The following is a 15,464-nucleotide window of genomic DNA, read 5'->3' on the forward strand; positions in this document are numbered from 1 at the left end:
GCTCCGGAAAAAACGTAGGCAACACGATAGAAGAATGTTTATGAAACACCGAAGGAGCTTTTGGTATGAACTGTGGGTTAGTGGCTAGGACTACCTTGGTCTTGAAAAATCGTAAGTATGGTGGGTCCACCATTAGAGCCTGAACTTCTGAAATACGTCGGGCTGAAGTGATGGCCACCAGGAAGGCCAATTTCCACGACAGAAACTTTAGAGACGATGATGACATTGGCTCAAAAGGAGGTTTCATAAGAGACGTTAAGACCAGATTGAGGCTCCACTCCGGTGGAAATTTCTTCTCTGGAGGGAAACTCCGAAAGAGGCCTTTAAGGAAGTGCTTAATCAGGCGGTCGCTGAACAATGGTGCCGAGTGCCGTCGACGAGTAAACCTGGAAATGGCTGCTAGGTGTACTTTTATTGACGACACCGACAGGCCCTTTTGAGCTAATAACAGCAAGTATGGAAGGAGCTGTTCCGGCTTAATCGATTGCGGGGCCAAACCTGGTTGATCCTCACACCATTGACAGAAACTTTTCCATTTGTACGCGTATGAGGCGTTTGTGGAAGGTGCTCTTGCCGCTTGCAGGATACGTCGACAGTCCTCCGGAATCGTTAGCCGACCAAATTCGGCGAAGTCAGGAGCCAGGCCGTCAACTTGAGGCTGTCCGGGTCGTGATGCCAAACGACACCCTCCTGTCGAGACAGAAGGTCGGGGGTCTTCTGGAATCTCATCGGTTCCGCCACCGCTAAGTGTAGTAGGTCTGAAAACCACACCTGTCTGGCCCAGTATGGGGCCACCAGAATTACCCGACATGGGTACCTGAGGATCCATTGCAACGTCCTCCGGACAAGGGGAAAAGGAGGGAATGCGTACAGGAATTTGTTCGTCCATGGGAATGAGAACGCATCCCCCAGTGAGCCCTGCTGAGGCCATCTGCTTGCGTACTGATGGCATTTCTTGTTGTTCTTCGTTGCAAACAGGTCTATGGAAGGGCGTCCCCATTCCTTGAATACCTGTTGAAGTTGTTGGTCGTTCAGCACCCATTCGTGAACTTCGTTCATTTCTCTGCTGAGGGCATCGGCTTCCACGTTTTTCACTCCTGGTAGGTGAAACGCTAAGATTTGCATGTTGTGTTGCAGGGCCCAATGCCAGATTTTCTGTGCCTCCGTCGATAGGGACCTGGAACGTGTCCCTCCTTGCTTCCTCAAGTAGAACATCGTAGTGGTGTTGTCCGTCATGACACGCACCACCGAGTCCCTCAGTTGCGGAAGAAAAGACTTCAGAGCCCATCGCACTGCTCTCAGTTCTAGCAGGTTGATATGCAGGGAGGACTCCTGCAAAGACCACTGGCCTTGTACCTGTAACGTATCCAGATGAGCTCCCCATCCGCTCAGCGATGCATCCGTCACCACCGTCTTTTGGAACTCTGGTTCCAGTAGAGGCATCCCTTTCGTTAGATGAGTAGACACTTTCCACCAGCCGAGTGCTTGAACTAGTTGTTTGTCGACGACCAGTCTGTCGGACCAGCGACCTCTGCTCTGCGCCCAACGGTCCGCTAGAAATTCCTGGCAAGGCCTCATAAACAGACGGCAGTTGTTTATTAACGGAATGCAGGACGACATGGTCCCTAGCAGGGACATGTACTTGCGCACAGAGACCGTGGTACCGCCTCTCCATTCCGACGCCTTGTTTTGAAGTTTTTGAATTCTTTCGCTGGATGGTTTCACCAGGCTTGTGTGTGTATGAAACTCCGCTCCTAGAAAGACCAAGGTCCTCGAAGGCTCTACTGAGGACTTGTTGAAGTTTATTGCGAAGCCCAGTTCCTGTAAGATGGACATTGTGGCTCGTAGACTGTCTCGTGTTTGTTCCTTGGATGACCCTCTGACTAGCCAGTCGTCTAGATATGGATAGACATGATGACCATCCTTCCTTAAATGGGCCGCTATAGGGGCCAAGCACTTGGTGAACGTCCTGGGGGAGGACTTGAGCCCGAACCGGAGGACCTTGAACTGAAAATGCTTTCTCCCGACGACGAATCTTAAATATCTCCTGTGTCGTGGGCGTATTGGGATGTGAAAATAAGCATCCTGAAGGTCTAGTGATGATAGATAGTCCATGGGTTGCACCGATCTGATAACCTCTTGGAGTTTTAGCATTTTGAATTTTTGGCTCTTTAGCCACTTGTTGAGTACCCTCAGGTCGAGAATGGGCCTCCATTTGCCGTTTGGCTTTTTGACAACAAAGAACCTGGAATAAACTCCTTGTCCTTCCTGTGCCACAGGAACTCTCTCTACCGCCCCTTTTCGCAACATAAGCGCTGCCTCTTGTCGTAGGATTTGGAGGTGGGGCTGTGTCGAGAATAAAGGCGGAAGACGCGGAGGCTTGTCTTTGAATTGCAGCGCATGACCCATGCGAATCGTGTCTAGGACCCATCGATCTTTGGTGATGCATTTCCATCGGTCGAAGTGATGAGAGACTCGACCCCCCAGGACGTTCCGAAGGCCGTCATTGGTTGCTGGTTTGCTTGTTCTTCGTTGACGACGGACCTGAGCCTCGCCGCCTGGAGGCTTGATAGTCCCTGCTTCTTCGTGCCGACTGGGACGCTCGTCTGAACCCTTGTGAAGAGTACGAGGGCCTGTTAAATCCATGGTCCCTCGAAGCTCCAAAGCGGGAGTTTCCAGAAGCACCTCTGAAGGGGCGAAAAGAGCGAAAATTTCTACCCGTTTGAAGGGCGCCGAGGGACCTAGCAGTATCCGTGTCTTCTTTCATCCCTTTCATCAACCTTTTCTCCAAACAGGTGTTCCCCTTCGCATGGCATGTCCAGGACTTTGTACTGTACTTCAGGATGGAAAGTAGTACATTTGAGCCACGCTCGTCGACGAAGCACTACTCCATGGTTGATTTGTTTGAAACCAGACTCTGCTAGGTCAACGGCGATATTAATAGCGTGGTTCGAGGCCTCTTCGCCGTCCCGCACCAGTAACATAGCTGCTTTCCGGTGTTCGTCTGGCAGGTGTTCTAGGATAGGGGCTAATTTGTGCCACATTTCCCTATCATATCGTGACACGATCGCTAAGGAATTGGCTGCTCTTCCCGTCGTCGCTCCGACCGAGAGCACCTTCTTTCCAAAGGCGTCCTGCCTCCTAGCCTCGCTTTCCGGTGGCGTTGAACATTTTTGCTGGACCCTGGCCTTCCTAGCCGCTGCCGCGGACACCACCGAGTCAGACAGAGGCTGTGATGTTAGACATTTTGGAGTGGACTCCGGAGCTTTAAACTTTTTCTCGATCCGTCCCTTTATGGCTGGTTCCGAGAACGGATGGCGCATCGTCTTGAGACCTTCTTGCCACACGTGGTCAAGGATTGGGATGGCAAATACCGATTTTCTCCTTTGACCCATATGGTCAAAAAGGAAACAGTCTTTCCTCTGCTCCTCAGGAATCAAGCCGAATTCGGAACACGCTTTCCCCATCATTGCATGGAAGGCTCCCACATCATCAGGGGGAGATGGCTGTGTCTGGCTCCTCGTAGACTCCAATTCTACATCCGAATTCCATGTCGGGTCCCTCAACGGTGACAGGGAGATGTCTGACCCCGAGTCATCCCGTATAGAGTCGGACTCCGACAACTCACCCTCCTCCTGAGCTCGAGGACGATCTTTCACCGCCTGGGGAGCCGATGGGTGTTTCGTCGTCGAGCGAGCCGTACAAGTTTGCTCGTCGACGGAAGGAACAGACAAAAGTGACGATGATGTCCCAGGCTGAGGGAACTGCGTATCCAGCCGCTGTAGTAGCTTCTGAAGAGTATTAAGCACATCCAGAGACAAAACCGTCTGGGGGGTCAGTAACGTGGATGATATAGGTACCATACCCCCGCTCGCACTCGTCGTCGTCGACGTTGAAGGCCGTAAGCCTAAATCCGATGGCTGCAGAACCATGTCACCTTCCCCTTCCGCCGAGCAGGCCGTGTCTGGCTGCAGTAAGACCTCAGGGGGGATCGGGTCATAGACCTCAGGCAGTCAAGCCATAGACTGAGTCTCCGTCGACGAAGGAATCCCAACCGCTGCTGCTTGAACGGTAATAGGCATCGTCAATGACACCGAGGTCGACGAGCAAGTCGTCGCCGTCGAGCCCTTAGACTTCGTCGTCGATTTCGATGCCGACTTCCCGGCTGAAGCTTCTCGACTCACGGAAGACCTGGGACGGTCCCCTGAGGAGGATTTAGACAGCGCTAGCCTCTCCGTCTTAGATGATGAGGAGGAGGAGGGCTTTTTATGTGATGAGGAGGATCCAGCATGTTTCCCCTTATGCTTGTCCTCAGCGCGAATTTCTGCTGGCCGCACCTTCTTCGATGGAGGCTCCGACTTGCTCCTGGAGGCCGTGGAGCCAACTTCCGAAGCCGGGTAGGCATCCGCTCCGTCATTAAGCCAGTCGACCAGCCTTCTTTTACGGTCCTTAAGGGTTTTTTGGGAGAAAACCTGGCATATCTCACATGTATCCGCCGTGTGGTGCGGGTGGAGACAGTAGATACAGTCCATGTGGCCGTCTCCTTCATAAACCTTTTTGAGGCCACAGGTTGCACACGGGCGAAATAACGCCTTTCCAGACATAATTCTCCAGAATTTGAACTTCACTGACGCGAAACAGACAAGAACAACCTAGTTTTCACTAGTAGTAAACACGAGGATCCCACTACTTTGAAAGACGGTTAAAATCTGAGGGAGCGCGGGGGCGGGGCTTGTATTTATATCATGACGTCCTGACGGTACGGGCACGCATGATACAAAACGAGGTGGATAGGACGCATAAGCGTCAAAAAAGTTTTCCTACGGGAAAGGGTCTATATAATGTACCGGGGATTCCCAGCCTGACGACGGGGAATATTCAAAGCATGTGAATCCATGAAAGATCCAATGCTGGAGAAGTCTGGGTTATTAAACATTGGTATGAATGGGGCTGGGTCTATCGTGAGCGTTTTTTTGGTTGCTTTGTCCCAAATTTCCATGGTGGTGCTCATAACTTCACTTATTTTGATGTTTTGGTGTCTGTGCTCGGGTTTCCTCCATAGGAGGTGTCACAAATTTGATCTTGCTACTGCTCTATCCTGCGCTTCCCACCATTTTTCTGATGAGTCTTTGATCCATTCGTTTAGGACCCATAATTGTGCCGCCTCGTAGTATTTCCTAAAGTGGGGGAGCGCCATACCTCCATCTGCTTTATGCGCCGTGAGAGCCTGTTGTGACAATCTCGGTGACTGACCCTGCCATATATATTTGGTTATTGTTTTGGTGAGAGTCTTGAAGAAGGACTTCGGTAATCGAGTGGGGAGAGCTTGGAAATAATACAGCAGTCTGGGAAGGATCGTCATTTTAATGACCGTAATTCTGCCCCACCAAGAGATTGACAACGGGTTCCATCTGTCCAGATCTCTTTTAACATTGTCTAGGAGTTTTGTGTAGTTCCCCTTGTAGAGGTTTTTCATGGTTGGAGTCAATGTCACTCCCAGGTATCTCACGCCTTCTTCTGCCGTTTGTAGTCGTAGGTCTTTTGTAGTCTCGTAAATCTCCTCTATATCTCCCACCAGGGCCATTACCGACGATTTTTGTTTATTTATTTGTAGTCCGGATATTGCTCCATATTCTTCTATCTGCTGAATTAGTAGGGGTAGGGTCTTGATTGGTTCTGTAAGGGTCATCATCATATCATCTGCGTAGGCGGTTGTTTTATGCATATGGCCTCCCATTTCTATGCCCTTTATGTCTGGGGCCGCTCTGATCTTTGCCAGAAAGGGTTTGAGGAATATTGCGTAGAGTAGGGGTGATAGGGGGCACCCCTGCTTGGTGCCCCTTCCTATTTTGATGGGGTTCGACAATTCCCCATTGACTGCGATCCTGGCCATTGGTGAAATGTAATTGGCTCCGATCATCTTTATGAAATCATTGCCTATTCCCATTTTACGTAGAATCGCGAACAGCATGGACCATTCTACTCGATCGAATGCTTTTTCCGCATCAATCGAAATAATTGCTGATGGAATTTCCATGATTCCCGCTTTCTCTATAAGATGCACGATACGCCTAATGTTGTCGTGGGTTTTTCTGTTGGGGATAAACCCCGATTGTTCTTGGTGGATCAGCTTAGGGAGCAGGGGAGCTAACCTGTTGGCTATTACTTTTGTGTAGAGTTTTGCGTCCACGTTGATTAGGGCTATTGGGCGGTATGAGCTCGGGTTTTCCGGATCTTTTCCTTTTTTGTGGAAGACAAGTATTTTTGCTTCATTCATGGAGGGTGCGATGTTGTTCGAATTCTTGAAAGTGTTGAATAGGTTTGTTAGATAGGGCGTTAATATGTCCGCAAATGTTTTGTAGAAAGCCGCCGTAAAGCCGTCCGGTCCGGTCGCTTTATTTTTGGGAAGATCCCTTATAGCTTTAGTGACCTCTTCAGTCGTTATCGGTTGTTCAAGGGCTGCTTTTTCAGCTGGTGTTACTGTAGGAATTGATATATCTTTTAGGTATGCCTCCTGTTCCTTTTCATTTGGGTGCTGTGAAGTATATAGGTTCTGGTAGAAGTCCCGGAATATTTCTTTGATATCTTCCGATTGTGTTTTCTTTTCTCCCTGTCCATTTTAATAATCAATTTAATTGAAAACACATTAGCTTAAAAAAGCGTTGGGCCAATTCCCATTCACTTGGCATAAAACAATTACACGCTGTCTAAAAAACAGTCCATTTAGTCGTGACACTTTAAGTTAGAAGCAATCTAGTAACATCTGTCTAGTTGACGGGTATTTGATTCGGTGACCAGGGCAGGGAGCATTTGCTAACTTGCACTGTTCATGGAACCTCTATTAGGGTAACTATTTTGTCAGTCTGGTACTTTATCTATGTTTTGTGTGTATTATGTGTTCCTATGTGAGGCAGGAAGTTCAATTCTAAACACTACCAACAAGATTCATCAACGTAAGAAATATGCACTGATAGAACGCTCCAATGTTGTTGTGGTTGCTGTTTTTTTACTGTAACACTTGCAGATACAGTGACAGCACTCCTGAAGAAAGTTCCGTATAAATCCTAGAGAACTGAAACATGTCGAGTTTTCTCTATCTAGATAAGCTCAGGCCCCCCTTGAGCTTAAAAGAAAATACGATTTAAGTTTGTCAGGATGTACCTTGTTTTTCATATACAGTTCTCTCAAAGGGTTAGCATCAGAGACTTTCCAAAACGCCAGGTTATTTTCTCCTCCTAAGCGTGACCACTCCAAGCCTTAAACCCTCTCTTTGGTTTTCTTGCTCTTGACTTTTTCCTTCAGGGGCTTTCTGTACCCCTCCTTTCTTGTTCCCCTCTTGTTTTCTTGGCTTTCTTTCTTATGCCCACTGGCACCTTTCTTTCCTTTACCTGCAAACGTGCACTCTCCGCTTCGTGCCCACTGGCACCTTTCTTTCCTTCGCTTGCACACTTGCGCTTTCTTTACCTCTCCGTGCCCACTGGCACCTTCTTCCACTATGCTGGGTCGTTTGCACCCTTCTCTCTCTTTTCGGGTCGCTTTAATGATGTCCTTTTCCTTGGCGTCCCTTGCGCGCTCTGCTTTCTGACTTTCTCTCACTTTCTCTCAAACTATTTCTCAATGTCCTTTCTCTACTAGTTTCCGTTTCTATCCCCTTTTCTGCCCCGTGCCGCTTCATACATGTTCTTCTGCTTTTTTTTCACACACACACACACACACACCCCCCCCCAAGCGGGGTGACAACCGGCCCCTCTTGGTTGTGCAGGGCTAAGGCCAGGGTCTCACCACCTGCCTCTCAGACACTCTTGAGGCCTGCAGCCACCCCAAGGGAACGAACAATGTTTTACCCACCAACAGCAGCCTGAAGATGTTATGCTCCGGCTCTCTGGAGACACGGCTACCTGGTCATGCTGCAGCCCCTCAGAAACTCTGGGCCAGCGTCACGGAGCAGAGAGCAGCATCTCTGCTGCTCTCTGTTCTGTGGCTTCTCTGGTCCAAACAACGTACCCAGCTCGGTCCTTCAGCTGTGCAGAACCACACCTTTTATAGTTGGAAAAGCAGTCAAGTGGAGTCAGGTGTGTGTGATAATTAGGGAAAGCCTGACTCTGCCTGACTAGCAATGTGACAACTTAAGTTCTTACTACGGCCAGCTTTCCTTATATTCCCCATGTTATACCTATGGGAAACCTGCACTACATCCGGATGCCTCTTCCACGTCCCAGTATTTGTTGGGCACGGAGAGGGGGTAATGGTATGGGTTTGAAAATGCCCCCTGAAAGTGGAGGGAAAGGGGTTTGGGGTAGAATGAGATTGAAGGGGAGATTGCGTTCCCGCTGCCCCTCCAAGGAGCGGTCTTGATTCATAAGACAATCTTTTAATGTTGTCTGCGGAGTGATTATAGGAAAGGAGCCTTGAGGAGGTTCATGACTCTGACAGTTAGAGGATGGAGGAATCTGAATACAGGAACTCTGCCCTTGTGTCACTTGGGTCTTCTTCCTTCCCTTTTCCAGGGAACTGACTCCCCTCTTTCTCTCCTTTGGGTCACAAATGACAGGATATGAATCACAGGCCACGACTCCTGAATAAAAGTTGTAGGAATCAACATAGCCCATCAAGGCATCCGGGATACTGCATCTGACCTAGGGTATCCCCCTTCAGACAACCCTGGGTTCCTCTACCCAGGTGATCCTCCTTCGCTGGTCCACCCCCAGGGTTGGGATCCAAGAGTGATGGCCCTCCCCTGGCCACCTGAAAAAGGACTTTCAGGGTTTAAATGGGAGAACACCCCTAGGTTTCTCACAAAGGACTGCAGTTTTTAGTTCTATCCCAGAGTTAACGGGTGTGCAAGATACTAAGAGGGTACAACAGGTGTTACTTACAGTTACATCTCATCTTGATTACTGTAGTTCAGATTTACTATGGAGCAGCCAAGAAATTACTAAAAGATCCTAATCTCGTAGGAAACCTTACTGACAAAAAGAGTTTGATATTCTATTTTTAAACTCTGAACACCAGAGAGTCTGACAACATCAGCCAATCAAACCAAACACCCGATTTAGATACGTCTTTAAATATGACAAAAGTAAAATTAGAAAAGCCCAAGAAAAGATGCAGTAGAAAACCCCATAACATGTCTTAAGAACCATATGAACAATGACAGAACTCACCGGCCTTTGCTGTCTTGCATGTTTGGGTTGGCTCCTGCCTGTGAAAGTGATTCAGCAATCTGTGCCATTTCAAACATCACATCAGGCGAGCATTTCTTGGGGCATTTTGATGCTACAAGATGCAGCGGTGTCTCCTGATTTCCCACAGTAGCAGCATTTACGCAGGCTCCATTTTTAATGAGAAAATTGGCAGAGAAAGGATCGTCTTTTGCAGAAAAATAGACAACAAAAGATGAGTAGTTTGGAAATTGCAGTCTGTATTGTAATCAAATAGCATTAGCAGCAACTATACAACCTGTTTTCCGTTTAATGAACGTTTAGGAAACTACAATACATAAGAATTACAAAGATCATTTTTTAATAGTGTAAAACAGACAATTGTACAGAACAGTGGTAATAATTCAGGCATGCTCTTGCTGAGCGGACATTAATTAAAGACATGATAAAAAGAAAAACGCGGCTCTATAAACATTCTTTGCATTTATTTGCCCCCTTACTATATACCGTACCTAAACTTACCATCTATATTTTTATGGCAAGAAATATGGCACAAAAAATGTGCTTAATTGACCTTTGGCAACAGTGGGTGATAACAAAAATTTAACTGTTTTAATTGTCACATATTTCTAAAAACTGAAGGTTTCTCACATGGTTCCATAATTACATCATGTGGCGCCTTGAAGTGGTCTTTTGTGGTATGAGGCGGCATGACACAAAAGCTAGGCCTTCTTCCCACTAGCATGAATTTACAATGATACAGAGTAACTGTCCTGATTTATCTTTTAGATTTAATGGTATAAAAGCATGGATATAAAATTGTACATTCATGGTATTGATTCCGAGGCATATAAGAGAGCCTAATCTATTAGCAATGTTAAAATAAAATATTGAATGTCAGACTGAGATAGAGATCTACATTTCAAAGTTAACATGAAATTCATCATATACATTTCTCTTATTGGCTGCCAGAGAAGAACAAGTTACTTCTTACCTGGTAACGTTCTTTCGATGGGATGTTCCTCCAACGTATTCCTTATCTTTGATAATTTGTCTCCAGCTTGCTGGCCTCGGAAACATTTTTCTCACTAGAGGGCGCTGCACATCGGCGTCCGTCGAGTTGGTGTCCCTCGACAGCCACCGTATCGGCGCTGACGTCACCATGCCCATAAATAGCCACGCGCAGCGTCCGTTGCTCAGTTCCGTTTTGTAGCATAAGATAAGTCCTGCATGAATTGGTTATTGACTTTGAAGGAGCGTAAACTGCAACCACAAGGGAAGTATTACTGCGGGGATGGATGGGAAGGGCGATAAGGAATACGTCGGAGGAACATCCCATCGAAAGAACGTTAGCAGGTAAGAAGTAACTTGTTCTTCGAAGGGATTGTGTCCTCCGACGTATTCCTTATCTTTGATAGACTCCCATAGCAGTGGTGTGTGATTGGAGGTGGGAATAAAAACGCCATGTTTCCCTTTAGGAATGAACAGAATGTAATATGGCTTTGCCAAACCTAGTCTCTTGACTAGAAGAGGAATCCAGGTTGTAAAATCTTGTGAAGGTATGTGCGGACGACCATGTGGCAGCCGCACATATGTCTCGAACGGGAACCCCTCTTTGGAGGGCCGAAGAGGCTGCGATACCCCTGGTTGAATGAGCCCTAAGATTTTGAGGCGGCTCTTTCCCTGCTAGTTTGCAACATTCCAGAATGGCCAAAATAATCCATCTGGAAATGGTCTGTTTTGTTATCGGTAGTCCCAATTTGTGTCCCGAGTAACCTACGAACAGTTGGTCTGCTTGCCTAATCCTAGCAAGTCTGCTCATGTAAAAGCTAAAAGCCCGCCTTGGGTCCAGCCTATGTAGCCTTTCTTCCTCTTTCCCCGGATGGGGAGGAGGATAGAATGAAGGTAAGGTAATTTTCTGAGTGATGAAGAATTCAGAAACCACCTTTGGGAGGAAATTAGGCTTCACCTGTAGGACAACTTTGTCTTTGTGAAAAATTGTATGAGGGGGTTCACAAGATAGAGTTTGTAATTTGCTCACGCTTATAGCAGATGTTAGTGCCACTAATAAGACAGTTTTAAGGGTGAGAAATCTTAGCGAACAAGAGTGGAATGGTTTGAAAGGATTCAGAAAAAATACAGGAAACTCCAGGACTCAGCGCCAGTGTAAAAATGGATTGTTTAATGACACAATCTGTTGCACATAGTTGTGTGCATACGACAGAAAAACGCCCTCTACTCGATAACGCTTTTCGGCTACCACAAGCCTTTATCAAATAGGGCTACATTCGTTATTACAACCAAATTATATAGCTTATATATATGTAGCATATGCAAATTGAATATTTACAAACATTTTGCACATTAACATTCGACAGAGAAACAAGGGTTGGTGAAGGGGAGGATTGAGTGGGTTGGGAAAATGGTTGCTTCACTGGACTGCATCTCATTGATTTCTTTCTTAATGGTCTCAATTCCTTCCACTGCTCTCTTGTTTTCTCTAGTAGCATGTTCAATTAAAAGATCCATCATTTTCATGGAGCTATTACTCAAGTTAGCTTCCCAAGCTTCTGCTAAATCTTTGTCTTGGTCATTATTGAAGTTGGGGAAGATAAGGATTCTCAATCCCCTTGGTATTCGATCATTCTGTACATAATTCTCCAGGGAGACCTTTTCCCAATATTTGTCTATTTCTTGTTTAGATATTCTTTCCAATTTAATAACTTTTTGAACGTAAGTCTTCCCTTTTTGGTACAATGTTGGAGAAGGCATGAGTCATGTCTCCCCGTTCGGTGAAAAGATTATTTGTGTCTTCCTCTCGATTCCTGAGATTGGCGGCCATCTTGAGGTAAAAAGTGATGGGTCTGCCTTATTGTCAACTTCCGAAACACAAGGTTTCAAATTGCAAGAAAATGGGGCTTATTTAGTTTGAAGTTGCTCCAGTAGACGACTCCTCACAATCCCTTATAGAAGTCAAATGACGGAAAATAGTGATTGCACTATATTGTCATCAAAAGTCACCGGTCACTGGATTTGGACGGATACTAAGCCCATACCGTCCACAAGGTAACAGAAAAAATACAGGAAACTCCAGGACTCAGCGCCAGTGTAAAAATGGATTGTTTAATGACACAATCTGTTGCACATAGTTGTGTGCATACGACAGAAAAATGCCCTCTACTCGATAACGCGTTTCGGCTCCCACGAGCCTTTATCAAATCAGGGCTACATTAGTTATTACAACCAAATTATATACATAAATAAAGCAAACAGTACAATTGTCAAATGTCTGGTTCAATTACACGTGTAGCATATGCAAATTGAATATTTACAAACATTTCGCACATTAACATTCGACAGAGAAACAAGGGTTGGCGAAGGGGAGGATTGAGTGGGTTGGGAAAATGGTTGCTTCACTGGACTGCATCTCATTGATTTCTTTCTTAATGGTCTCAATTCCTTCCACTGCTCTCTTGTGTTCTCTAGTAGCATGTTCAATTAAAAGATCCATCCTTTTCAAGGAGCTATTACTCAAGTTAGCTTCCCAAGCTTCTGCTAAATCTTTGTCATAGGACAACTTTGTCTTTATGAAAAATTGTATGAGGGGGTTTACAAGATAGAGCTTGTAATTTGCTCATGCTTCTAGCAGATGTTAGTGCCACTAATAAGACAGTTTTAAGGGTGAGAAATCTTAGCGAACAAGAGTGGAGTGGTTCGAAAGGAGTACCCATCAGGAAATTTAAAGGGATACTCTAGTAAAAAATGTTATTTCAAAAATAGATAGGCCACATTAAAAAAAAAATACTAGCATCCTCCGTTTTAAAACTTCCTATGTAAAATTTTGAGCTATTCAAGCTCAAAATTCGAAAAAGCAAGCACAGGGGGGGCCGCCATTTTGTGAAATGGAGGCCCTCCTGTGCTGGCTTTTGCTTTTGCGGCGCTAATGAAGGAAAAGCCAGCCAGCTGTAGTAAACAAAGTCTACCGCTGGGTGGCTTTCCCTTCATTAGTGCCGGGACTTGGAGGACGCGGACCGGAGACCAGAGCAGGAAAGCTGCAGCTGAATCTCGGTAAGTGCTATTTATTTCTTTTACAAAAAATAAGCACTAGCTGCAGTTTTTTTTCTACGTTTTCCGGGCTGGAGGAGCCCGGAAAACTTAGAAATAAAACCGCAGCTTTAAAAACGTTGTATTTATGTTTGCGGTCGCTTTTGAAGCGACCGCAAACATAAATACAACGTTATTGTGTTGGAAAACGCTGCGGTTTTAAAACCGCAGCGTTTTCCAACACAACCGTGTTGTGTCTGCCTGAATCTGCTTTTCCATTTGGGGCTCTCGGGCTCCCCGTGGGGAGCCCGAGAGCCCCAAATGGAAAAGCAGATTCAGGCAGACACAACGCGGCATTGCAGAAAACAACCGCGTTGTGTCTGCCTGAATCTGCTTTTCCATTTGGGGCTCTCGGGCTCCCCAAGGGGAGCCCGAGAGCCCCAAATGGAAAAGAAGATTCAGGCAGACAACGTAGCATTTCCCATTTGGGGCTCTCGGGCTCCCCACGGGGAGCCCGAGAGCCCCAAATGGGAAATCAGCTGCAGGTAGAAACACTACGCGGCATGTAAACATAACCGCGTGTGTTTCTGCCTGCTGTGGCTTTCACTTTGGGTCTCCGGTGCTCCTGGGAGCACCGGAGACCCAAAGTGATAGCCACAGCAGGCAGAAACACACGCGGTTGTGTTGGAAAACGCTGCGGTTTTTCGTTCCAAGTTTCTCAGGCTCCTCCGAGCCGGAGGAGCCTGAGAAACTTGGACCGAAAAACCGCAGCGTTTTCCAACACAATAACGTTGTATTTATGTTTGCGGTCGCTTCAAAAGCGACCGCAAACATAAATACAACGTTTTTATTTCTAAGTTTTCCGGGCTCCTCCAGCCCGGAAAACTTAGAAAAAAAACCGCAGCTAGTGCTTATTTTTTGTAAAAAAAATAAATAGCACCTACCGAGATTCAGCTGCAGCTTTCCTGCTCTGGTCTCCGGTCCGCGTCCTCCGAGTCCCGGCACTAATGAAGGGAAAGCCACCCAGCGGTAGACTTTGTTTACTACAGCTGGCTGGCTTTTCCTTCATTAGTGCCGCAAAAGCCAGCACAGGAGGGCCTCCATTTCACAAAATGGCGGCGCCCTTGTGCTTGCTTTTGAGCTTAAATATCTCAAAATTTTACATAGGAAGTTTTAAAACGGAGGATGCTAGTATTTTTTTTTAATGTGGCCTATCTATTTTTGAAATAAAATTTTTTACTAGAGTATCCCTTTAAGACTACATTTAAGTCCCATAAGGGAACTTGGAATGGTCTTGGAGGATAGACATTAGTTAATCCCTTTACAAATTGTATTACTAAGGGTAATTTGAAATACGATGGCTCCTCTGCAGTGCGATTGAAGATCGATAGCGCTGCGAGATAGCCCTTGATAGTGCCAACTTGAAGGCCTGAATTTGCTAAATAGAGTAGAAAGGATAACACCGTTGGTGTACCACATGAAAAGGGGTCGATATTCTCTTCTCTACACCAGCTGCAAAATGTGTTCCAACGGCAGCGGTATAAAGACTTTGTTGCTGGCCTTCTGGCCGAAATCAACACCTCCATGACGTCATCAGGGAGGTCCCAATCCTTGTATCTCAACCTTTCAGAAGCCAAGCGTGAAGGTTGAGGGTTCTGATGTCTGGATGGAGAACCTAACCTCCCTTCTGTGAGAGAAGATTCTCCTTGAGTGGAAGGCGAATTAGAAGGCAGATGGACATGTCCAGAAGGTCCGGGTACCACGTTCTCCTGGCCCAGTCTGGGGCAATTAGGATCATGATCCTCCGGGATCTTCTCAACCTCCTGATCATTTGAGGAATGACAGGGACTGGTGGAAACACGTACAGGAGTGGAAACACCCAGTCCACTACGAACGCGTCCCCTAGAGCTCCTCTCGGGGGAAATTCCCTTGAACAAAACAGATCACACGTCCTGTTGGTACTGGTGGCGAACAGATCCACTTGAGGGGTTCCCCAAAGGGCAAAGATCTCCTGAAGGACTTCCTGAGCTAGTTCCCACTCATGGGAGACTGTGCCCTGCCTGCTCAGAGCGTCCGCCATCAAGTTCTTCTCTCCGGCTAGGTGAACTGCCGATAGAAAGATTTCTTCTTGAATTGCCCAAAACCAGAGCTGCATTGCCTCTCTGCACAGTGGCAGTGATCCTACGCCTCCTCTTTTGTTGAGGTAGTGCATGGCCACTGTGTTGTCCGTCATTATCAGGACATTTTTCCCCTGTACAG

At 46.6% G+C, this 15,464-nt stretch overlaps 1 protein-coding gene across 4 annotated transcripts in view; it reads right to left on the reverse strand.

The window, feature by feature from the left end:
* The window catches only part of ANKFY1 (ankyrin repeat and FYVE domain containing 1), a 912,707-nt gene that overhangs the window by 499,044 nt on the left and 398,199 nt on the right, over nt 1–15,464 (reverse strand). For all 4 annotated transcript variants that reach the window (XM_069614723.1, XM_069614722.1, XM_069614721.1 and 1 more), the window contains one exon: nt 9,165–9,369. In XM_069614723.1, coding sequence (XP_069470824.1) covers nt 9,165–9,369 — 205 coding nt within the window. The remainder of the gene's footprint in view (nt 1–9,164; nt 9,370–15,464) is intronic.

The sequence above is a fragment of the Ambystoma mexicanum genome, chromosome 9 (assembly GCF_040938575.1).
Source record: "Ambystoma mexicanum isolate Mex_15411 chromosome 9, UKY_AmexF1_1, whole genome shotgun sequence".
In the NCBI taxonomy this organism is placed as follows: domain Eukaryota; kingdom Metazoa; phylum Chordata; class Amphibia; order Caudata; family Ambystomatidae; genus Ambystoma; species Ambystoma mexicanum.